General features: G+C 41.4%; 1 protein-coding gene across 4 annotated transcripts in view; it reads right to left on the reverse strand.

Moving 5' to 3' along the window:
• Nucleotides 1–226: 226 nt before the first annotated feature.
• FAR1 (fatty acyl-CoA reductase 1) overlaps nucleotides 227–24,260 on the reverse strand; it is a 185,656-nt gene continuing 161,622 nt past the window's right edge. For all 4 annotated transcript variants that reach the window (XM_068261228.1, XM_068261227.1, XM_068261225.1 and 1 more), the window contains 3 exons: nucleotides 12,878–13,007; nucleotides 6,480–6,607; nucleotides 227–5,298 (listed from right to left, as the gene is read on the reverse strand). In XM_068261228.1, coding sequence (XP_068117329.1) covers nucleotides 5,136–5,298; nucleotides 6,480–6,607; nucleotides 12,878–13,007 — 421 coding nt within the window. In that variant the 3' untranslated portion in view covers nucleotides 227–5,135. The remainder of the gene's footprint in view (nucleotides 5,299–6,479; nucleotides 6,608–12,877; nucleotides 13,008–24,260) is intronic.

A 24,260-nucleotide genomic window follows, 5' to 3' on the forward strand; every position in this document is an offset into this window, starting at 1 on the left:
ACTTCTATAACTTAGGCAATAGGTTTAATTAACAGTAAAGACAGTCAATGGGATAGTTATAATTCTGGCTTGTATGCACATTTCATGCACTATATAGCTTGGAACGGCACCAAATCAAAATTGTCATGACGTACAGTGTTGTTTTTGGTAAGAGCTTTTGATTTTCTATAAACACGCGTGTAATCAAACACACAAATCAACAAAAGAAATGAAGAATGACCAAAGGTTTCACAAAAGTCAATTTATTGAATGTTTAGCAGCAGCCAATAGTCTCTCACTTCCTGTGTGGTCCTAGACCGTGGCCGCTAGAATAGATTCAAACGCTATACAGTTCTGTAAAAGAGCAATGACATTTTGCAGTATTATTGAAAACCGATGAGCTTCAACATAGAAGCATTTGAAATAATTCCCGGATCAGTCACACCTACAGAAAAAGTAAGGTGCCCTGTGGATTAGCATTGCACAACATAGAAGCACGTTAATGTTTCTCGAAGACAAACAATGTGGTCGACATATACTCTATACCAGCATCCGGTCTTTAACACAACATCTTTTCAGGTTAAGGGGTACAGCAGGTAAATCCTTAATGTCACTCTGAAAGTAAACTTAAACAACAGAAACTAAGCATATAATAATAAACATATTCAGAGGTTACCTACAGTGAAAACTGCTCAACTTTCAGAAGCTCCAGAAGGTCTCAGTCTTTGGAAGCGATCCATCACATTAATGGTTATCATGCTTGAAAGGTAAGAGGATGGACATGCTCCTGGCACTTGGGGATTTGCTCCCGACACAACAGTTGTATTTGGCCAGGGTAGGATTTTATCATGCAGTCTTTACTGAAGATTGGCTCAGACTATGTTCTTGCTTTATCATTATATGGAGTTAACATTGCACAAGTGTACTTCATGGTCAGTTTAATGGATTAAACCACAGCCCATTAATAATAGACTCCAGTTCAACAGAAGACATGTTCTGAATAGTAGAAAGAACATACTGTTTTCATATTCAGAGATGCCTCATTAATAAAAAGAGGGGCTAGCAGTCCTTAAGGTCACATGCAGCCCGGAGTGTCTGCATGCTTCAGATGTAGCAACATACTGCAGTCAGTGCACAACCAGTGGGCTGTATTAAAGGGGCGCTCTCCCTCTGCAATATTACTCAACTCCATACAGGCTTTTGTAAGGATAAGGGGAGTTTAGGCTACCTGTGAAAATGGCAAGTCATGTCACTTTTGTAAGTTTAAGGTTTCCTCAACAGAAAGCAGCCCATTAAATCAGTCCTTAAAGGACAACTATCGTGAAAAACTGTACAATGTAAAATATTGTACATACATACAAGTACAGATCTTATTCTTATGTTGCTCTCACTTCTAGTAGGTAGTAAAAATATGAAAGATTATCAAATTTTGGATCAGTCCATCTCCTCGTGGGGGGGGGGGGGGGGGGGTTCTCAGTTAGTGCTTTATTAACAAAAGCATGTACTGAACTGAAATTTCTCAGTCCAATTGCCAAAATAGCGTGCAAGTAGGGAAGCTGGCTGACATCTTTGTATAGATCCTTTCCAGGGAGCGCTTTTGTTAAAAAATAAAGGTGGTACTGAGAATCCTCCATGAGGAGATGGTCTATTCCAAAATCTGTCAGCTTTTTATTACCCATTGTAAGTGACAGCAACCTAGGGAAAACATAATTTACAAAGCAATTCACAGTTTTTTCACGATATAATTGTTTCCTTTAATAATTCCTTACTGCTCTGTGAGCCCTCTGGATATTAACCCTGGATGTTAACTGCAAAAAACAGTCCCTTTTTACAGCAGCTTGTATCCTGCACACCATCACTATAACGTACTGCTCTGCCAGATTATTTTCTCCCCCCCCCCCCCAGATTACAAGTACAATGTAAAAGCTTAATCTGTTGAAATGTGGGTATCTATATATCCATTCCTTTCCTGGAGTAGCTCTCAGACTTCTTGAGCGCAGACAGGAACGGAAAGGACAAGCAGAAAACATTTAAGACCTGACTAAAGATCACAGATTTTTGTGTAAAACATCTGCACAGTCATGGGTAAAAAGTGAAGGTTTTCAAACAGCCGGGAAAGTATAGAGGCGACAAAACAGTAGCATAGTACAGAGACAGCACAGCCGCTGTATAGTGCACACAGTAATACAGGCTGCTGTGCAGGAGAAGGGTTTGTAAACAATAGACAATCAGGACGTTTTGATATCTGAAAACTTTCTGAGCAATACTGCCATCTAGATTAAGGGCATCCACAGTTTACTGAAGTATCCCTCTTGAGTACAGACAATTTTCCTATGGGGGTGGGGGGGCAACTTTTCCTGGAAGCTACTCTTCACAAATTGAAATTCAGAGAACTAAAAAGAGAAGCTATTAAGCTTGGGCACCCAGAGAGGCTTGTGGGAAATACTGGACCTGTAAAGGGCCATTTTCGGTCAGCCATCTTCCACTTTTCCTCTTCTTATGTTATGCTCCAGTTGTCCTGAGCATGAAACCGTGAGCACAAACAGGAGAGAGCGATGGAAGGGATACAGGGTACAAGCCCTTGAAATAATCTAACAGGCCTGCTCTGCACAAATATCTGAAAAAAATACGACCAAAAGTGCTACAATAATTATTAGCCCAGGACAGTATGGTGCAGCAAGTACAAATCTGCACAGGATGTTAGTGCTGGGCAAAGAACGGCTGGCCGAAAGTGATGGTACAGTAAAGATACCCTCTGGCACAAGAATCCTTCTGAATAGGACAGAGTTATCAAACTGCCACTGTGTCACTTTCTGGCGTTCAGATTTCACCTATCACATGCAATACTTCACAACATTGAGGACAGGTGTGAGATTCAACTCACAACAACACACACAGTTATTCTCAACAAAGATGATCAATGACACAAATAATTTTGACCTGCATTCAAATTTCAGCTTGACTAATCAAAGGGAGTTCATTTTGAGTGGTCCAATTTCTATCTGCAAACAATTAATATGAAATTTGAATCCATGTTAAAAAAAATGTTTGCATCTTATTGGGCATCTCTGATCCTGAATCAATCAAATTCCTCACAGTAACTAAAGTGGCCTCTGATTGGATGCTGGAGCCACACCAATGTAAAGAGTCCCCTGACATTTGTATTACAGTTAGACATTACGGTTTAAGTTGTTAAAACACGAAATGACCATAAAAATGCAACGCAAGCAGCAACTGGCTTTGGATACATTAACTGTAATGAACGGAAGACCATTGTCTCAGCCTGTAAGTAAGCAAACAACTTGAAAATAAGGGCTCTTTTTATTGTACAAGCGCTACAAGAAAAAAAAAAAATTAAACAGAAAACAGAGCTTGCAGCCGACCAGTGACATGTAAATGCTTAGTGGTTATTTGATTACGCCACACATACGGATCAAACAGCATTATTCATCACAACCCTGTGCATACAAAACTAGAAAAACCTTCATAATCATTGAGCTTGTTTGGGTCAATATACAGTGCAAAACATTAAATGTTGAAATGGAAGAAAAAGGTAAACAAAGGCAACAAAGGCAACAAAAACAGAAAAATTAGCCAAAAAGTGGGAGTGTGCAACCGTAAAAAGAAAAAAAAAAAGCAAGAAGAAAATTAACATGCAATATAGACAAGAGGCAGCAAAAAAGCAAAACAGGTTGAGTGACACAGGCACAATCCAATAAGCACAATGTAAATCATGAAGGTAAAGTAAGGCCACTTTTCCAGGTAAAATTTCAGATCAGGGCAGTGAAATCAACTATATAAAACACAAGCAATACATTTTACCTGTACATCTGAAGCACTATTGTGCTAAATGCCTCTAGAGAACTTGGCTATAGTACAGCTGTTCACGGGTAATTATAGTGAATATTTAATGGACCAATTTATTAAGAGTGCAAAGAAACCTGGGACCATTACTCAGAGCAATCACCAGCAGCAGGCCAATCAGAATCCTTTTTTGATTTAATCACCAGATTGTTGCCTCTGGGAAACTGCTCTACTTTCCTCTAACCAAATTGTGAAATTACATGCCAGAGATGATGTTTTGTAAAAGAAAGGTAAGCAAATATCCACTGGCTAAAATGGATGCTTTATATGAGAACTCTCCTATAAACAGACCCTTTAGGTTTGTAAGTAGATGAAGCAGTTTCATAGCACAACTCATTAAGAAAAAAAACATACTTTAGAGTGGAAAGGAGGATGTGAAACTGAAGTTTTACTGCCCAATGGGGAGATACCCAGTGGGGAGATATTCCCTAGTTTAATCATCCTTGGAACAGGATAAGCGGTGCGCTAACAAAAAAGTCTTACTTGTAGAGTTTCTTTTCCTGTTGAAGTGAAAACACTTCCTATTAAAAATTAGGGAAATTCTCTTACCTGGGGACAACACAATACAAAAAGAGGTTCTCACACCTCTCCCCCTTTCTTTTTTTTAACACGAGCTGGGCATTCTATCCAACAAAAGGACTGGGTAACTCTTCCGCAGAATGACTAGCGTTCCAGAGAGACCTGCAGCAGCTAAGTTGACAGGAATGTGCTCCTATTTCCTCCTGCCACTAAAGGGACATACAACATCCTATAGTGGCGAGAGGGAGTAGGAACAAATGCCTGCCCCTGCAGTTTTATTGCAGGGAATCGTGTTTCTGCTCCTTCTGACCATTAGATACCAATCTACAAGTATGCTGGTGCTACATTTGCCATACACTGAAATTCTGATTTTTGTTGTTATGAGTTACTGAACAAATTCAGCCAGAAAGGTGGCATCATACTTTAAACTATTCAAGAACACTTAGGTCCACTAGAAAAAGACAACCATCAGACCTGTGCATAAGTCGGCAGGGAAGAGTCACACAGAGTTTAGAAGAGCACATATCTGACACTGAAGCGTTATTTTCACCTTGCAACTCTCTGCAATGCTGGTTCGAGCTTACTGGTGTGGTTGGTGACTAAGGTACACTTGTATAATTATATCATGTATCCTGGACCTAAGATGGCAGAAGGGCTGTACAAGACATGGGAAGAAAAAAAAAAATTAAGAAAAGACACAGATCAGGTAACAAGAGTCTGTGCAGGTTGCCACTGTGTGCATAGATGTCCGATCTGATCAGTGTCCAGTATCTTCAGTATCTCATGGTGCTCGATGCCCGGAAATAAGATAGGAACTTGAAACACAGACTAACCACAAAGTACCAGATGTTTCTTGCCATCTGCGATCGTGCAATGAAGACACGCCAGATCAGAACCACCAGGACGGTGTTAAATCCATAGCGAATATTCCGTAACCTGCAGCAGGAACATGAGAACATCTTTTATAAGAACTACTTATAGGCGAAAGGTTTGACATCATACTGTCATATCACTTGGATATCTATGTACGGTCGTGTGGTTTATCTTGAAATTGACTCAACACCTATATCAAAGGGAGGTTTTACCAATCTGAAACTGCTTTTTCTTCTTTTACTTAGAGAACCCGAGGTGGCATATGATAATCCTAATAGGACCCAGAGGCATGTTGTGTGCACAATGAAATGCCTCTGGGTCATTGTACCGCTGCTGACACCCCCCCCCCTCCCTGCTCCGCCAAGCTAGCGACAATCTGTTTGTCGCTAGCTGTCTTTATGTGAGGCTGTCGGTCATCCTTGTTGCATCGCCTTCTCAATTCCAGCCCCCCCCCCCCCCGCCTCTCAGCTTCCACCAATAGGAATCCAAGCCGCGACCCAGGAAGTATATTCTGACAAGGTCTCAAACATGTAGGATTTCTTTTCAGTCCTCCCTTTACTTTTTTTTTGGTAAACTTAATTGCCCCTAACTACATGGAGACTTATGTTCATTAGAATATGCATCAAGCTAAACCCACTTAAAAGATCACCAGGCTAGCGACAATCTGCTTGTCTGCCTTATTGCATCTCCACCTCGATTCCAGGCTCCCCCCGTCTCTCTTAGCTTCCACCAATAGGAATCCAAGCCGCGACCCAGGAAGTACCAGCGAAGGCGGGAAGCGGCAGGGGGAGTCATGAAATGGAGGAAGTGGGGGAGTCAATGCGGAGGATCAGTGATTGACAAGTTGCAGGTAAACTGGCTACTATATGAGGGAGGGAGGGGGACACATTTAGCTATTACATTGGGGAAGGGAAATTAGGGGATTCATCTGGCTATTGTACTGGAGAAGGTGGAGCACATATGGCTATTACACTATCCCTTACTTTCGCTACATCTACTGGCACTGCTGCCTAATATTATACTGGTCAGGTGCTGCCTAATACTGTATCTGGCTATTGTACTGGGAAGGGAGCGAATACTTGGGGCACGGTTGCTACCCATACTGGGGCAAGCACAGTTCGTGGGGTTTCGCATTTTGGAATCTCAGCCTCTAGTGCTGGAGAACCTTGCCCTGGCCCTGACCACCACACTGGATAGTATAAAAAGCTACGATGTGGCAGACAGTAATGCAATACACCACTTACTTGTTTAAGTGCTTCCTGGCCGCTGGGAGTCCTGACATTTCCTCATTTAAAACATACTTTTTTGTTCCCATGCAGTAATTCTCCATGTACTCGGCCCAGTGCAGCTGTCGTACATCAAAGTTAAAAACCTACAAAATAAACACTTTCATTAGTTAGATCAATGATGATTAACTGGTGGACCATGAACTACATACAGAGAGAGAAAGAAAGAAAGAAAGAAAGAAAAAGATTAAAAAAAAGAAAGAGAAAAAGAAAGAAAGACAGAGACAGAAAAAGAAGAGAGAGAGAGAAAGAAAGAAAAAGACAGACAGGCAGACAGAAAGAAAGAAAAAAGTAAAGATAGAAAGACAAAGAAAAAAAAACAAAAAAACAATGTTAAGTGTTATAACAGATAGCATTGCTGTTTTGGGTCATTTAACCCAAATGGCATGGTGTACTGCAATGAAGACCTAAAGGTGTTACTATCAGGCCTAAAATCATTTCTTTATTTTTATCTGGTAAATAAGTAATAAAGATGTTATTCATGAGTGAGACTCATTAAATTGTAAATTACTCACTTATAGAAAGGAAGTAAACAAATATATTTTAATATATTTGTTTACGTCCTTTCTATAAGTGAGTAGTTTACCATTTATTATTAATCACAAATATAGAAACTCAGTAATAATAATCTTAAAAATCCAGAGCCCTGATTCCACACTATAGGGGGACAAGGCCTTGACCAATATGGCTTTTACACAGTCTATCACATCTACTGATTGAAAAAGTGCTGGAGCTCTCAGCAAAAAAATTGGAAAAAAAGTTCCTGTAAAAAAAAAAAAAAAAAAAAAAAAAAGATTCACAGATGTTTGAAGTTCCTAGGCAGCAATCCAATGTCAGCAAGTAGTAGATCACTGTTCTCGCATAGCAAAAAAGCAGTTGTAGGAGCATACAGAGTTCCACCATATACTGAAAGATCCTTGTAAGTGAGGTCATCACCAATTCATAAGCCTGTAGTTTCACCTTAGTTCACAGTTCATAAATGTTGTTCAAGAGAATAGAAATCCATCAAACATACTGTTTACGGGACATAAACATCAGTGATGAATTGATTCGATCAGAGGTCACTGTGCTTTGATTTATCAACTTTCAAACGGGGTTGTACCGAATTAGACAGCTGTGCAGTAACAAGTCCACCATGGATCACTCCCTAATCCTGATAATATTCAGCTGGCCCGATCATGCCGCTCGACCCCCGCCCGCTCGATTCCCGCCTGCGGACATTGGCAGGGGATCGAGCGCTGATAAGGTAGCGCCGTCGGGGGGAGCGGTAATCGATCCGCGCGCACGAGACGGATCGACCCGTGTATCCCCAGCATTATGCAACCCTCCAATCTTTTCTTAGTCACGTGATGGTAGTCAAAAGGTGATATGGACCTTGCGGTGGATTATCATTTTGCAATATGTGCTGCACTGGGCTGGTGTATGTATATATATGTGTGTGTGTGTGTGTGTGTGTGTGTGTGTGTGTGTGTGTGTGTGTGTGTGTGTGTGTGTGTGTGTGTGTGTGTGTGTGTGTGTGTGTGTGTGTGTGTGTGTGTGTGTGTGTGTGTGTGTGTGTGTGTGTGTGTGTGTGTGTGTGTGTGTGTGTGTGTGTGTGTGTGTGTGTGTGTGTGTGTGTGTGTATATATATACACATACATATATATACATATACATACACACACACATTATATATATATATATATATATATATATATATATATATATATATATATATATATATATATATATATACACACATACACACACACACACACACACACTCATATACACACACACACAGGATCTTCTATAAAAAAAAAAAAAAAAAAAATTAGCATATTGTGATAAAGTTCATTACTTTTTGTAATGTACTGATAAACATTAGACTTTCATATATTTTAGATTCAAATACACAAACTAAAGTAGTTCAAGCCTTTTATTGTTTTAATATTGATGATTTTGGCATACAGCTCATAAAAACCCAAAATTCCTTTCAAAAAATTAGCATATTTCATCCGACCAAAAAAAGAAAACTGTTTTTAAAATAAAAAAAAGTCAACCTTCAAATAATTATGTTCAGTTATTCACTCAATACTTGGTCGGGAATCCTTTTGCAGAAATGACTGCTACAGTGCGGCGTGGCATGGAGGCAATCAGCCTGTGGCACTGATCAGGTGTTATGGAGGCCCAGGATGCTTCGATAGCGGCCTTTAGCTCATCCAGAGTGTTGGGTTTTGCATCTCTCAACCTTCTCTTCACAATATCCCACAGATTCTCTATGGGGTTCAGGTCAGGAGAGTTGGCAGGCCAATTGAGAACAGTAATACCATGGTCAGTAAACCATTTACCAGTGGTTTTGGCACTGTGAGCAGGTGCCAGGTTGTGCTGAAAAATGAAATCTTCATCTCCATAAGGCTTTTCAGCGGATGGAAGCATGAACCCACTTTTGAACCAGAAACAGCGGCAGGAGCGCCTGACCTGGGCTACAGAGAAGCAGCACTGGACTGTTGCTCGGTGGTCCAATGTACTTTTTTCGGATGAAAGCAACTTTTACATGCCATTCGGAAATCAAGGTGCCAGAGTCTGGAGGAAGACTGGGGTGAGGGAAATGCCAAAATGCCTGAAGTCCAGTGTCAAGTACCCACAGTGATGGTCTGAGGTGCCATGTCAGCTGTTGGTGTTGGTCCACTGTGTTTTATCAAGGACAGGGTCAATGCAGCTAGCTATCAGGAGATTTTGGAGCACTTCATGCTTCCATCTGCTGAAAAGCTTTATGGAGATGAAGATTTCATTTTTCAGCACGACCTGGCACCTGCTCACAGTGCCAAAACCACTGGTAAATGGTTTACTGACCATGGTATTACTGTGCTCAATTGGCCTGCCAACTCTCCTGACCTGAACCCCATAGAGAATCTGTGGGATATTGTGAAGAGAAAGTTGAGAGACGCAAGACACAATACTCTGGATGAGCTTAAGGCCGCTATCGAAGCATCCTGGGCCTCCATAACACCTGAGCAGTGCCACAGGCTGATTGCCTCCATGCCACGCCGCATTGAAGCAGTCATTTCTGCAAAAGGATTCCCGACCAAGTATTAAGTGCATAACTGAACATAATTATTTGAAGGTTGACTTTTTTTTGTTTTAAAAACACTTTTCTTTTATTGGTCGGATGAAATATGCTAATTTTTTGAGATAGGAATTTTGGGTTTTCATGAGCTGTATGCCAAAATCATCAATATTAAAACAATAAAAGGCTTGAACTACTGCAGTTGTGTGTATTTGAATCTAAAATATATGAAAGTCTAATGTTTATCAGTACATATAATAATGAACTTTATCACAATATGCTAATTTTTTGAGAAGATCGTGTGTGTGTGTGTGTGTGTGTAGATATCTATCTATATCTCTATCTATATATCTATCTATATCTCTATCTATCTATATCTAAAAGTCCGCTTGCAGTCATAAGATGTGTAAAGTGCATAGGAATACGTCCTGTGCAGCCTCCTATGGCCAATAGCTGTCCCCCGGGTGAAGCAGGGCATTTAGCGGGCAATACGCCTTGGATTGCCGATCGGTTTCCCTGGCAAAGTCGCCAGCATCATCAGGGCAGGCTCATCTGAGATCCCTCTGCGTGCAAACGCCGGCCTAAAATGGCGTCACGCTGGTGCGCGAGCAGACGTCAGGAGCAAGTCCAAGGCAGCATCAGTAGTCCGCGCCAGATCACACGCCATCTTGTGGCCAAGATGTAGATTGCCACAACAGAGCTAATTCAAGCCCCAAGGGACAAAGCGCGGACCAGTGCAGCCAAGCAGGGCCACCCTACATGACACCCCGGGGCCGCCTTGACACCATACCTCCGAGCTGCAGGAGTGTAGTATTGGGACAGAAAAGGATAGAGCTAGTACGTATAAAACTTCTTTTTATCCGTCTCAGGTACCCTTTAATTCGTAGTCCCCAAACCAAATGTTAACAACATATCAAATTATTTGATTTCATGAGCAAAAGGGAGTGCATACATTTGCATAAACCAACAATAACGCAGAATTATTTCCATCTCATTGACCATCTCTGTTAGAAAATGATCGGAGCCGCCAGGATTCGGCTCATTTCGGACATTGGCCGCAGCCACGTCGCACATTGACCGGCCAGAACCCGAAGTGGCCAGCCACAACACGAAGTGGCATAACTTCGGGTTCTGGCCGTAACATATAAAAGATTCCTGTGTACACATCATATATAGAGTCACAATCAGATATGTATATCTGACTTTAAAAATACGGGGACTGCTTTATTGAAGCAGCACAAGTAACTATTTTTTGATTGGTTTCATTTTTGTGGACTAAGCACAGCTAATACTGTATATATAAATTATTTATGATGACTTCTCTTAGAAATATAATATTTTATCATATTTTCTATTTTAATTACAGTTTAAATTCATTAGGAGTTGGAGTCAGTGCATTTTCTCCCGACTCCGACTCCAGGTACCCAAAAATTACCCCGACTCCGACTCTACAGCCCTGGATTCCTGAGCAATTTCATGTTGAAATTTATTGGGAATCGGCCTGCGGAGTTTGGGCAGCCGATCGATCCCTCTCTAATCAGATTTGATTAGAGAAAGATTTGTCTCTTGGTCGAATCTGCTCATCATCTCTAGATGTGTGGCTATCTTTACATTTGTATTAGAACAGGTTGAGCAGCTGCAGCTTGGAAGTATAAATGATCATACATTTTGGGGAGTAAATTTAAAATTTAGTTTAGTTTTGTTTCAAGCTCTTATTGAACTTAAAATGTACACTAGACCCCTGCTTGGCACATTGTTAAGTTACAGGAAAAAAGGTTATAAAAATTTCGGTTTTTGCACAGAAATAGAGCAGAAACTGAACGCCGGGGAGGTTAAAGGGGAACTCCAGCCTAATCAAACATACTGTCATTAAGTTACATTAGTTATGTTAATTAAAATAGATAGGCAATATAATCTCTTACCCACCCTGCTTTAAAAAAACAGGAAAATGTTTTATTTCATGATGGCAGCCATCTTTTTGGTTGAAAGGAGGTGACAGGGAGCATGAGACACAGTTCCAACTGTCCTGTGTCCTGAGCACCTCTCCCAGTTGCTAGGCAACGTGAACAACAACATAGGAAATCCCATCATGGTCTGCACAGCCGCAGGGAAAAAAAGCCTGGGCTTTTTTTCTTTGATGGGTGGAGCTTAGATAAAAATGCAGCTAAAAATGATGCTTTGGTAAAAAAAAAACAAAGTTCTGATGCAGTGAAACTGTTAAATAAACACAAAGCCTTTTCAGTTCTGCTGAGTAGATTTTTAGTCCGGAGGTTCACTTTAATGTGTTTTTCAAGCACAGAAATAAACTGACATTCTGAATGATAATTCTGCACATTTTGTCAGAGGAGGATAGAGCTGCAGGAGTGTAGTATTGGGACAAATAAGAGGATAGAGCTGCAGGAGTGCAGTTTTGTGACATAGAAGAGGATACAGCTGCAGGAGTGTAGTATTGTGACAGAGAACTATAGAGCTGCAGGAGTGTAGTATTGTGACAGAGGAGGATAGAGCTACAGGAGTGTAGTATTGTGACAGAGGAGGATAGAGCTGCAGGAGTGTAGTATTGTGATATATAAGAGGATAGAGCTGCAGGAATGTAGTATTGGGACAAATAAAAAGGATAGAGCTGCAGGAGTGTAGTATTGTGACAGAGAAGGATAGAGCTGCAGGAGTACAGTTTTGGGACAAATAAAAAGGATAGAGCTGCAGGAGTGTAGTATTGTGACAGAGAAGGATAGAGCTGCAGGAGTGTAGTATTGTGACAGAGAAGGATAGAGCTGCAGGAGTGTAGTATTGTGACAGAGAAGGATAGAGCTGCAGGAGTACAGTTTTGGGACAAATAAGAGGATAGAGCTGCAGGAGTGTAGTATTGGGACAAATAAAAAGGATAGAGCTGCAGGAGTGTAGTATTGTGACAGAGAAGGATAGAGCTGCAGGAGTGTAGTATTGTGACAGAGAAGGATAGAGCTGCAGGAGTACAGTTTTGGGACAATTAAGAGGATAGAGCTGCAGGAGTGTAGTATTGTGACAGAGGAGGATAGAGCTGCAGGAGTGTAGTATTGTGACAGAGAAGGATAGAGCTGCAGGAGTGTAGTATTGTGACAGAGAAGGATAGAGCTGCAGGAGTACAGTTTTGGGACAAATAAGAGGATAGAGCTGCAGGAGTGTAGTATTGTGATAGAGAAGGATAGAGCTGCAGGAGTGCAGTTTTGTGACATAGAAGAGAATAGAGCTGCAGGAGTGTGGTATTGTGACACAGAATTGGATAAAGCTGTATGTGAAGCATTATGACATAGAAGAGTATAATTACCTTTTTATCTTCAGGGGAGAGCTGGTTCATGAGCATGTTGGTGTTCTCATTATTCCAAACCCAGGAGTTACTTGTGAAATACTCCAATAACATCATGGCCCTATGTAGACGTGTGATAGTCTTCATCATCCTTAACCGAGAACAAGACCAAAATGAATACCAAAAATAAACAGTCGGATAGCATCTTGAGCCGGACAGCGGCCATTTCAAAGAGAAAATAGTGGAGAGGCCCCAGTGATACTACACTGAAAAATGTAACTTCTACACCCATCTCTGCCTAAGTGGTTTGCGTTAGGGAAAAAAAAAAATCACGATTATCTATATGCGAAGTTATGAACACTCAGTGATAAAACAGCACTTCATGGCATGTGGCTAAACCACCATTTTGCAGTGTAGTAAAATAAAGCATATACTCGCAAGCTCAATAGAAAAACGCTTCTACCTAAAGTACAAGCAGAACATCTAGCAAACGTAAAAAAGAACAGAATCAGCATTGTACAAGCAGCATTTATGGCGACCTATAATACTGTGGAAGGGAAAACCAGGATATTGCATCTAGTACATTAATGTCTGTTCATAACAAGTTAGAGGAAAATCAGTAAAGTTATGGGGTACAGGAACTACCAAGCTTCGTCTGAAGTAGGCATAAGAGAACCCAAACATCCCCTACTGAAAAACAAAAGATATTTAACAATTTTATGTCAAACAAAATACAACATCCAGTAATATGCCAATTATTCCTTAATGTCCTTGGAAGCCAGACATTCAGGAAGAACGGATTTACAGCCATCTATACAAGAGGATGATTTACTGTTGTCCTGAAGTGATGCATTATGGGTGTTGCTATTCCCAAAATGTACTTTGCTGTTAATAAAGAACAGACCTATAGCAGAAATTAAACTAGCTGAAGTACTCTGTACTGTATCTATACCATTGCAGGCTGTGTTGTGAGAATGGGCACAGATTCTAGCCAGTTTCGAAAAATGATAAAAACTGATGGTGTTGCCTATAGCAACCAGATGAGAGATTGTATGTTCTATATCGAGCAATAGAAAACTGACCTGATCTGTATGCAGCATCTCTGCCATCCCAACATACAGATCACTTTTCAGAAAATTAGAAAGCTTGGTTGTTGGGTGTGCAAAAGTTTCAATACACAAGACAAAAAGGATGTCCACAGCTTTCTTTATGTATGTGATGAAAGCTGAAGTCCAGGGGTGTAAAAACTCCACCACTTCCATTGCCTTGATTGGTGCAGAGATCTGAAATAGGCAGAAAGTAACTCAAATAGTCCTGTGACTACTGCAACCACAAACTTTATAGTATCTAACACACTGGGCCACTCCAGGGCCTTTCTAGTGATTAATTCAGCACGGTCATGGGGTGAAGGGGGAGCCTGGCTTCGTATTTTGCTTTTTTTATACCCATGAGTGTTTTTAAACTATAAGATTGAATGTGTTCAAATAATGCCTTTGCACATTTTGTACATGGGCCTTAAAGGGAACCAGAGAGGATTCAATATACATACCTGGGGCTTCCTCCAGCCCCATACGCACGGATCGCTCCCACGCCGCCGTCCTCCGCTACCTGGATCCGCCGCCACCGGGTCCCGTCATTGCCGCGAGTCGGCAAGTCGGCCGGCGGACGCGGCCAATTCTCCGCATTACAGGGTGCTCTCTCTCCATACAGATACGCATGTGGCTGCTTACTGCGCTGCCGCATGCGTACATGTATGGAGGGAGCCCCTGTGATGCGGACAATTGGCTGTGTCCGCCGGGTGTGACGGGCCCGGTACCGGCGGATCCAGGAAGCTGAGGACGGCGGCGTGGGAGCGATTCAGGCTTATGGAGCTGGAAGAAGCCCCAGGTATGTATAAAATCATTTTCTTTTTTCAACCCCCCGTTCCTCTCTGGTTCCCTTTAAAAGTATTAGTGCACTTATAATAAACACTGGGTTGCTAAGGCATAAATAAGCTTATTTAAAATGAAACTGGAAAGGAGTTAAACTTTTGACCACGTGTATGTGTATGCTAGGTAAAACCGATATGTGCTCCTGTGTCATTTGCTCAGAGTATGATGTATAGGCATGTATCTGGCTGCATTATCTTTCCGGTGATGGTGTTGGCAGTAAATAGGAATGTCACTGAATCTGTACAAACAGCTATCTGTACTGAGACCCGGCCTCAGGAGGAACTCTGTACGCATTTTACTCTGTATGTACACGTTATATTCCCAGCTGCAAACTAAATGAATGCCTGGCTGCAGATATTGCAAACAGCTACAAGTGATGCAGTAGCCATATTTATTTATAAAGGCAATAGGCCTCAATTCACTAAGCATTATCAAACACTTTATCAAACGTTTGATAATTTACCTCATGGGTAAAATCTAATTTTGAATTCACTAAGGTGTTAAAGATTTATCGAATGTTTTATTGATAAAATGTTCAATAAATCTATAACAACTTAGTGAATTCAAAATTAGATTTTACCCATGAGGTAAATTATCAAACGTTTGATAAAGTGTTTGATAAAGCTTAGTGAATTGAGGCCACTGAAGGGCTTTTTGAAAAGCAAAATTTCCACTTAGTGTGTCATGTTATAGTGTTTCAAGGAACGCAAGGTAAAAATGGTACATCAACGTATGCATTACAAGAGCAGAAGCGTTGAACCAGGACAGGTTACATGGTAATGTAAAAACCTTCAGCTGTCCCTCAAGCTTTACCTGTGTAGGGAATTGTGAGTGTCACATCGCATGATCAACACCATCAGGTAAATTTATATACTGTCTGATTCTGCACATTGGTGGATCTGGCTACCACTAGATGGCGCTGCTGGAAGATGAGAGACGGTAACTGTAGTGTGCTAACTGGAAGATATCTTCTCACTTTCAAAAGCAGAATACAGCTCTGGGATGCACAAATTTTAAAACTCACATCTAATCACAGGCAAGCATAACCACATAGGTGTAAGGGACACATGGAAGTATATTTAAACCAAAATACATTCAGCCTCTTTAAAAGGATAACAAAAGTTTGCTTTCTTAACCACTTCAGCCTTCAGTCGTTTTCACTTTATGGATCCGAGCAATGTTCACCTCCCATTCATTAGCCTATAACTTTATCACTACTTATCACAATGAACTGATCTATATCTTGTTTTTCCGGCACCAATTAGGCTTTCTTTGGGTGGTACATTTTGCTAAGAGCCACTTTACTGTAAATGCATTTTAACAGGAAGAATAAGGAAAAAAACGGAAAAAATTCATTATTTCTCAGTTTTCAGCCATTATAGTTTTAAAATAATACATGCCTCCATAATTAAAACTCACGTATTGTATTTGCCCATATGTCCCGGTTACTACACCGTTAAAATTATGTCCCTATCACAATGTATGGCGACAATATTTTATTTGGAAATAAAGGTGCATTTTTTCCGTTTTGCATCTATCACTATTTACAAGTTTAAAATAAAAAAAATATAGAAATATTTCATCTTTACATTAATATTTAAAAAGTTTAGACCCTTTGGTAAATATTTACATTTTTTTTTATTATTGTAATGTGTTTTTTTAAATATATTAAACATTTTATTTGGGTATTTTTTGGGAGGGTGGGATGTAAACAGTACATTTATAATGTAAATGTGTGGAGTTTTATTTTTTTTTACTTTTAGTTGTAGTTTTACTTTTTGGCCACAAGATGGCGGCCATGAGTTTGTTTACATGACGTCACTCTAAGCGTAACATACGCTTAGGGCCTTTTTCCACTAGCCTGCGATTTGCTTCTGATCGCAAATCGCAAGGTACATTAAACTAATGGAAACTGCAGCAGCATTTTCCATTAGTGCGATCCGATTGCAATGCGATTTTGGTCAAAGCGCAATCGTTGTCCTGCCGCGTTTTGTATGCGATTGAGCTGGACTATAATGAGTATAGTAGCTCAATCGCAATCGCATGGTGGAAATTGAAACGCGATTGCGATCGCAATCGGAATCGCGATCGCAATTGCATTTCATAGTGGAAAAGAGCCCTTAGAGGGACGCAACAGCCAGAAAAGGCGGAGCTTCTGAGAGAAGCTGTTGCTTTTTCTGCGGGGGAGAGGAATCAGTGATTGGGCACCATAGCCCGATTCACTGATTCGTGGGCTAACGATCCGCGGCCGGGAGCGCGCGGACGCGCACATGGCCAAAGTAGTTAAAGAGGAACCCCAGTGAAAATAATGTAATAAAAAAAAGTGCTTCATTTTTACAATAATTATGTATAAATGATTTAGTCAGTGTTTGCCCATTGTAAAATCTTTTAAATCCCCGATTTACATTCTGACATTTATTACATGGTGACTTTTTACTGTTGGCAGGTTATGTAGCTGCTGCATGCTTTTTTGCAGTTGGAAACAGCTGTAAACAGCTATTTCCCACAATGCAGCAAGGTTCACAGACAGGAAACTGCCAAGGGTACGTACTCAGAGTTTCTTGTGGGAGGGGTTTCACCACAATATCAGCCATACAGTGTCCCCTGATGGTCTGTTTGTGAAAAGGAATAGATTTTTCATGTAAAAGGGGGCATCAGCTACTGATTGGGATAAAGTTCAATTCTTGGTCGCAGTTTCTCTTTAAAACAGAAATAATTTGCGATAATTCAGGTTGGAGTGAGCTTGAGATATCTCCCAGTGCATCACTGCTGAATATATGCAAATTAACCATTGTTGCCCTTAGATGCTAAACACACCTCCAGATCCACTGGAATGCAATGATGTGTCAGTTTGTTAATTTGTACATAGCCATAATAATCCAACATGCATACAGACTGTTTCAGATTGGTTGATCCTCATCAGTGCATGGCATGGATTAATTTGGCTCTATGGAGTAGGGCTTGAAACACCCAGAGGTACAGACTAACAAGCAAGCTCATGCTGAACCAGAACTCATTGGAGTGTGTAAATTGTGTAATCCATGAGCTTGCTGGTTAGTCTGTACCTCTGGGTGTTTTAAGCTCTACTCCATAGAGCCAAATTAATCCATGCCATGCACTGATGAGGATCAACGAATCCGAAACAGTCTGTATGCATGTTGGATTATTATGGCTCTATACAAATTAACAAGCAGACACATCATTGCATTCCAGCGGTTCTGGAGGTGTGATTAGCTTCTAAGGGCAACAATGGTTAATTTACATATATTCTGCAGTGATGCACTGGGAGACATCTCAAGCTCACTCCAACCTGAATTATAGCAAATTCTTTCCTTAGCATTTTAGTAAGGGAGCCTTTAGGACCATTGTAGCCCCTCACACACTCCAATGAGTTCTGGTTCACCATGAGCTTGCTGGTTAGTCTGTACCTCTTTAACCACTTTGTCCTCCTTGACGTAAAAAACGTCAAGGAGGACAGGCGCGCTCCCGCGGCCGATCGCGCGCGTTCACGCGCACTCCCGGCCGCGGATTCGGTAGCCCAGGAATCAATGTATCGGGCTATGGTGCCCGATCACTGGTTCCTCTCCCCCGCTGAAAAAGCGACAGCTTCTCTCGGAAGCTACGCTTTTTCTGAGACTATGTCCCTCTAAGCGTACATTGTACGCTTGGAGTGACGTCATGTAAACAAACTCGAGGTTGCCATCTTGTAGCCAAAGAGTAACACTACATCTAAAAGTTAAAAAAATTACATTCCACACACTTTTCCCTAAATAAAACACTATTTACTTCCCCCTCTCCCAAAAATACCCACATAAAATGTTTAATAAAAAAAACAAAAACATTACAATTAACCACCCTGGCGTTCTATTAAGATCGCCAGGGCAGCTGCATGAGGGTTTTTTTTAAATAAAAAAAAAAATATTTCATGCAGCCAACTGAAAGTTGGCTGCATGAAAGCCCACTAGATGGCGCTCCGGAGGCGTTCTTCCGATCGCCTCCGGCGCCCAGAATAAACAAGGAAGGCCGCGATGAGCGGCCTTCCTTGTTTTGCTTAGATCGTCGCCATAGCGACGAGCGGAGTGACGTCATGGACGTCAGCCGACGTCCTGACGTCTGCCGCCTCCGATCCAGCCCTTAGCGCTGGCCGGAACTATTTGTTCCGGCTGCGCAGGGCTCAGGCGGCTGGGGGGACCTTCTTTCGCCGCTGCTCGCGGCGGATCGCCGCAGAGCGGCGGCGATCGGGCAGCACACGCGGCTGGCAAAGTGCCGGCTGCGTGTGCTGCTCTTTATTTCATGTAAATCGGCCCAGCAGGGCCTGAGCGGCACCCTCTGGCGGTAATGGACGAGCTGAGCTCGTCCATACCGCTAAGGTGGTTAAAAAAAAAAAAACACAAATATTTACCTAAGGGTTTAAAATATTTAAATAACTATGTAAAGATGAAATATTTCTATATATATTTTTTTTTTATAAGCTTGTAAATAGTGATGGATGCAAAACGGGAAAAATGCTCTTTTATTTCCATATAAAATATTGTCGCCATACATTGTGATAGGGACATAATTTAAACGGTGAAATAACCGTGACAAATGGGCAATTACAATACGTGGGTTTTAATTATGGAGGCATGTATCATTTTAAAACTATAATGGCCGAAAACTGAGAAATAATGAATTGTTTCTGTTTTTTTCTTATTCTTACTGTCAAAATGCATTTACAGTAAGGTAGCTCTTAGCAAAATGTACCCCCCAAAGAAAGCCTAATTGGTGGCGGAAAAAACAAGATATAGATCAGTTCATTGTGATAAGTAGTGATAAAGTTATAGGCGAATGAATGGGAGGTGAACATTGCTCGGATGCATAAAGTGAAAACGACTGAGAGCTTAAGTGGTTAAAGGACAACTGAAATGAGAGGGATAAAGGAGGCCACCACATTTATTTCCTTTTAAACAATACCAGCTGCCTGGCTATCCTGTTGATCCTCTGCCTCTAATGATTTTAGCTAAAGACCCTGAACAAGCATGCAGCATATCAGGTGTTTCTGACTTTATTGTCATATTTGACAAGAGTAAATGCATGCTTGTTTCTGGTGTTATTCAGACACTACTGCAGCCAAACAGACCAGGGCCGTCAGGCAATTGGTATTGTTTAAAAGGAAATAAATATGGCAGCCCTCCATATCCCTCATTACAGTTGCCCTTTAAGTGGCAGTTCCACCAAAAAATATTTTAGTTCACTGCTAATGAACACCAAGAGACCTGAACCCATAAGCAATTCACTCTTTCACGAGTTATCTCCTAAGAGATGATTTTTCATCTTCTATTTAAAATACCTTTTTAGCACTTTTTAGAAAAAGTGCCAAAAAGCAGGTGAAAAAGTACTATCAAAATTATTTTGAGCAATTTCTTGCTTGCTGGTTGCTTAAAGCGACCCTGAGCAGGACCATAAAATTGGCAAATTATCTTACCTGGGTCTTTCTCCAGTCACTCGTAGTCGGTGAGATTCCTCAGCGTTTTCCGGGCTCCCTCCGTTCTGCCCACAGCGGTGACTTTGGACTAAGTCATGCGCCACTGCTCATGTGCTGCCCCTCCACGCGCTGGTAGCTGTAAGCGTTCTACGAGTTCTTGAAAGAATGAACCATGTGTGCGCAAAACGCTTATGGCAAAAGGCGCACAAGTGAGACGGGCGCGGAGGGGCCACGCGACTTTGTCCGAAGTTGCCACTCTAACGGAGCTGCCAAAAGTGGGAGCACGGAGGAAACTGAGGGACCTTACTGACTACGAGGGGATGGAGGAAGCCCCAGGTAAGTTCAGGTGTCTATTTTATGATCATGCTCAGGGTTCTGTTAAAGGCATTTATTAACAGATTGTGAAAATATCACCTAGGTTAAAACTCAGGAGAAACAGTGTATTGCATATGGGCCCTTGTATGCCTAAACTTTCTACGATTTTCACTATTTTTCAATGGGAAAAGTACAAAATATTTGGAGCTAGAAGCTGAGGACATGTAAAAGGACATAAAAAACACAGAGAAGTCCAAATACTAACAGTTTTCTGCTATGAAGTTAAAACTAGGGCCTTTTGTGTCCACAACAGAGGTAAACAATAAAGCAAGTCCAGGAGATCCTCCCTGATCCCCAAACCCCCACATGAACCTTGACCAAAAGTAGAACACGAACCTCTCTCATTTAAAGGTCAGCACCAACTTAGTCCTTACGCAAAACACTCTCACCTAAACCTCTATACAAACTTAAGGCTCCATTTTTAACCACACGAATCTAAACATCACCTGAAACTTAATGGCCTAAACTATACCTGCAAATCAACACAGACCTAAGCTTCACTCTGGCCTGGAACCCACTAGAGCGTTTTTTTAGCGTTTAGGGAGCGATTTTTGTAAAAGCTCTGCCAATGTAAGTGGATCGGAATCACGGGACATGCAGCATTTTGGGAGTGTTTCCATTCGAATGTATTGTATAGGAGCAGGGAAATCGCTCCAAAAATTACCTGCAAAGCGCTACCACAATTCACTAGCAACTGCGATATCGCTTTGTAGTGGGTCCCAGGCCTCTAAGCCCCAAGATGGGCTTACCTCATCCCAGGCAAAACACTAGCCCCACCCTAAACCAAAACTAATCAAACCTTTAGGGCTTGTTCACACTACAAGAGCTTTTCTAAGGGTTTGTGATTTTAAAAGCTCTTGCTAATGTTATCCTATGTGAGTGTTCCCACTGGAGCCATGTGATTTTATAAAAAATCCCCCATAGCATTACATTAGCAAGAGCTTTTAAAATCTCTAGCGTTTAAAAAGCTCTTGTAGTGTGAACGGGCCCTTACCCAAGTCTAATGCTGGAAATACACCATAAGATATTTTGGCAGATAGATGGTTTGATAAATAATTTCCGACAAGTCCGATCTTATTTTAATCGTTTTTCCAATTGATTTCTCATAGAAGTGAATGGAAATTGATAAGAAAAACAATCGGAAAATGGATTGGCAAATCGGACAGTAAATCTGAACAATCTCATTTCGTATTCCCGGCATTATTGTTAAGTCCAAGACCAACTACACCACGTATATAATCCTCAACTAGCCCAGCACTTACCCCTTTTCCAAAGCTAATCACTAATAAACCCTCTCCTGGTGCCTAAAAGTAACTATATATAATATATGTGAAAAGAGGCACTACCCTGATAAACACACACAGAACTGCAAAGCAGGAGGTACGGTAATATTACTCAGTTGTAGTCAAAATACAAAAAATACAGTGCTCAACTCTGTGTGAAGTAAAAGGAAACCTTATTAGCCAATTACAGCATCAGTATATTCCCACAGAGCAGGAATATCAGGGAAAAGCAAGAATCGGGAGGACCCCGTGACCTAATGGCTAAGCCCTACGATGGAGACCGGTCTCACACACAGCCAGATCACACAACACAAGCCAGCAATGCTTACAATGCTAAGTAGACTGTGCTCACGGGGGTGCAGATAACATACAGAGCTCACCACTCTTATGCAAGCCACAAACACAGAGCTCTGTGTTTCAATCCCATGGGTCGTGAAGTCCAGCCAGTTCCGCCTCCTCCCTGCCTACAGGTTTCAACCAGTCACTATTGCCAGCTTGTACTGTGTGATCTGACAGTGTGATGTGTGTAAGACCAGTCTCCATTGTAGGGCTTAGATATTAGGTCATGGGGTCCTTCCGATTCATGCTTTAAGAGTAGGGTATCCCGTGCTCTGTGGGAATAAACTGATGGCTAATACATTTTCCTTTTATTTTACATGGAGTTGAGCACTGTAGTTTTTTGTACAGTATTTTGACTTAAGCCCCCCCCCCCCCCCCAGACTTAAAATGCCAGCTCACCCAGTGTTTAATAAAGTTGTGTCATGAAGGGTATAACAGGGCCTTAAATCAAGTTCCAAGCTCCTGCTCTGTAAGAACATCCATCAATCGTTCCCATCAGGAGAGAGGAGTGGATTTGGTTCTGAATTCTTGGAAATGTACCCTTTATTTCCTGCATTTGATGCTTCTAGTGGGGTTTCCTATATCCTTTACTACTACCCACCTGCGAACAATATAGCTGCATGATGACTCAAGCTTCAAAATGCATATATTTACATATATATTATCTATATCTCACACGCATTTATTTTCACACGTGTCTAGATTGCGAGAAGTCTGCTGAAGCCTTACAAATGCACCTACCAAGCTGCTGAAATAGGCTAAGCACAACAGACATACTTATTAGCTTGTGACCTGCTACATAGTATTACCTCACATTGACCCAAATACTGCAAGAGCATCACTGCAGTGAAAAGGAGAAAGAAGAAAGTTTACAGGAGGGAAAAAAAAAACTGCTTAGTCAGCTGTGTACTCCAGGTTCCAGAGAGTGGATCGGCTTTCATTATCAATTCAAGAGAGCTTATTTAAAGCACCATTTCAGGCAGTTTTTAATATGCAGATAAAAAACATTATTTTAAATCATAAATAAAAGGTTCACAAAAAAAAGATTTTATATTCTTAAGGAAAAACCAGCAACACCAATTCATAGATCCATACCACCTCAATCTGATGCAGCACTCTCTTTAGTCAAAGGAGCATGCAGCAGGAAGTGTAAGTGCTATGTCAGCTGAAGCCACGCCTCCCTGCAGCCTATCATAGCCGTTGAGGCTTGGTTCCCACTTGAGTGGATGCAAAACAGCTCAGTAGAAGAGCATCTGCTCAGGATGCGCTGCAGTCCGTCGCACGTCTGTACAGTTGTTCACTTTACCTGCCATTTTGCATCTGCTCAGTCAGCTTCGCCTGCCGCCACTGTCAACAACGTCGCTCAATCCAGGGAAAAGCCAGTATACACAGACTGGAGGCCAGCAGGAGAATAGGGCTCCCCATTGGTTTACTGTATTACAATTCTCCGCAACAGAGCGGATTTTCCTTGGTCCACCAATGAGAATCCTCCATCGTTAAGGATTCCCATTGGTCTTTTGCAATCCAACGGGGAGGTGCCAGGCTCCAGTCTGTGTATACCAGCTTATCCCCTGCAGTGAAACAAGCAGTGGGTACCAGGAGTAAATCCATGGGACAGGTGAGTACTTGCGCTGTGCATGGGGTGACTGGCCTAGTGGGAATGGACACCATGGGCTTGATTCAGAAAAGGGTGCGAAGTGTTAGCACACAGTGAAAAGCCACTTAGCATGTGCTAACATGCTTTGCACGTGCTAAGTAGTTAGCACATGCAAACTACTTAGCACATGTAAACTACTTAGCACCCTAGTTTTTTTTTTTTTAAATCAGTGTTTATTCAACAAAGAAAAGGAACATATGACAGAATATGCAGTGTAGCAGTGCGCCTCCAAACTTTTCCAACAGTAGCTTCAGCATCAATTATCACTGTGGAAGATGAGAGGTATTGTTAACAATAATATAATGATCGTCACATAAAATATAGAGCTCAGATTGAATTAAAATTTCCAAATATT

Source organism: Hyperolius riggenbachi, chromosome 11, assembly GCF_040937935.1.
Source record: "Hyperolius riggenbachi isolate aHypRig1 chromosome 11, aHypRig1.pri, whole genome shotgun sequence".
NCBI lineage: Eukaryota > Metazoa > Chordata > Amphibia > Anura > Hyperoliidae > Hyperolius > Hyperolius riggenbachi.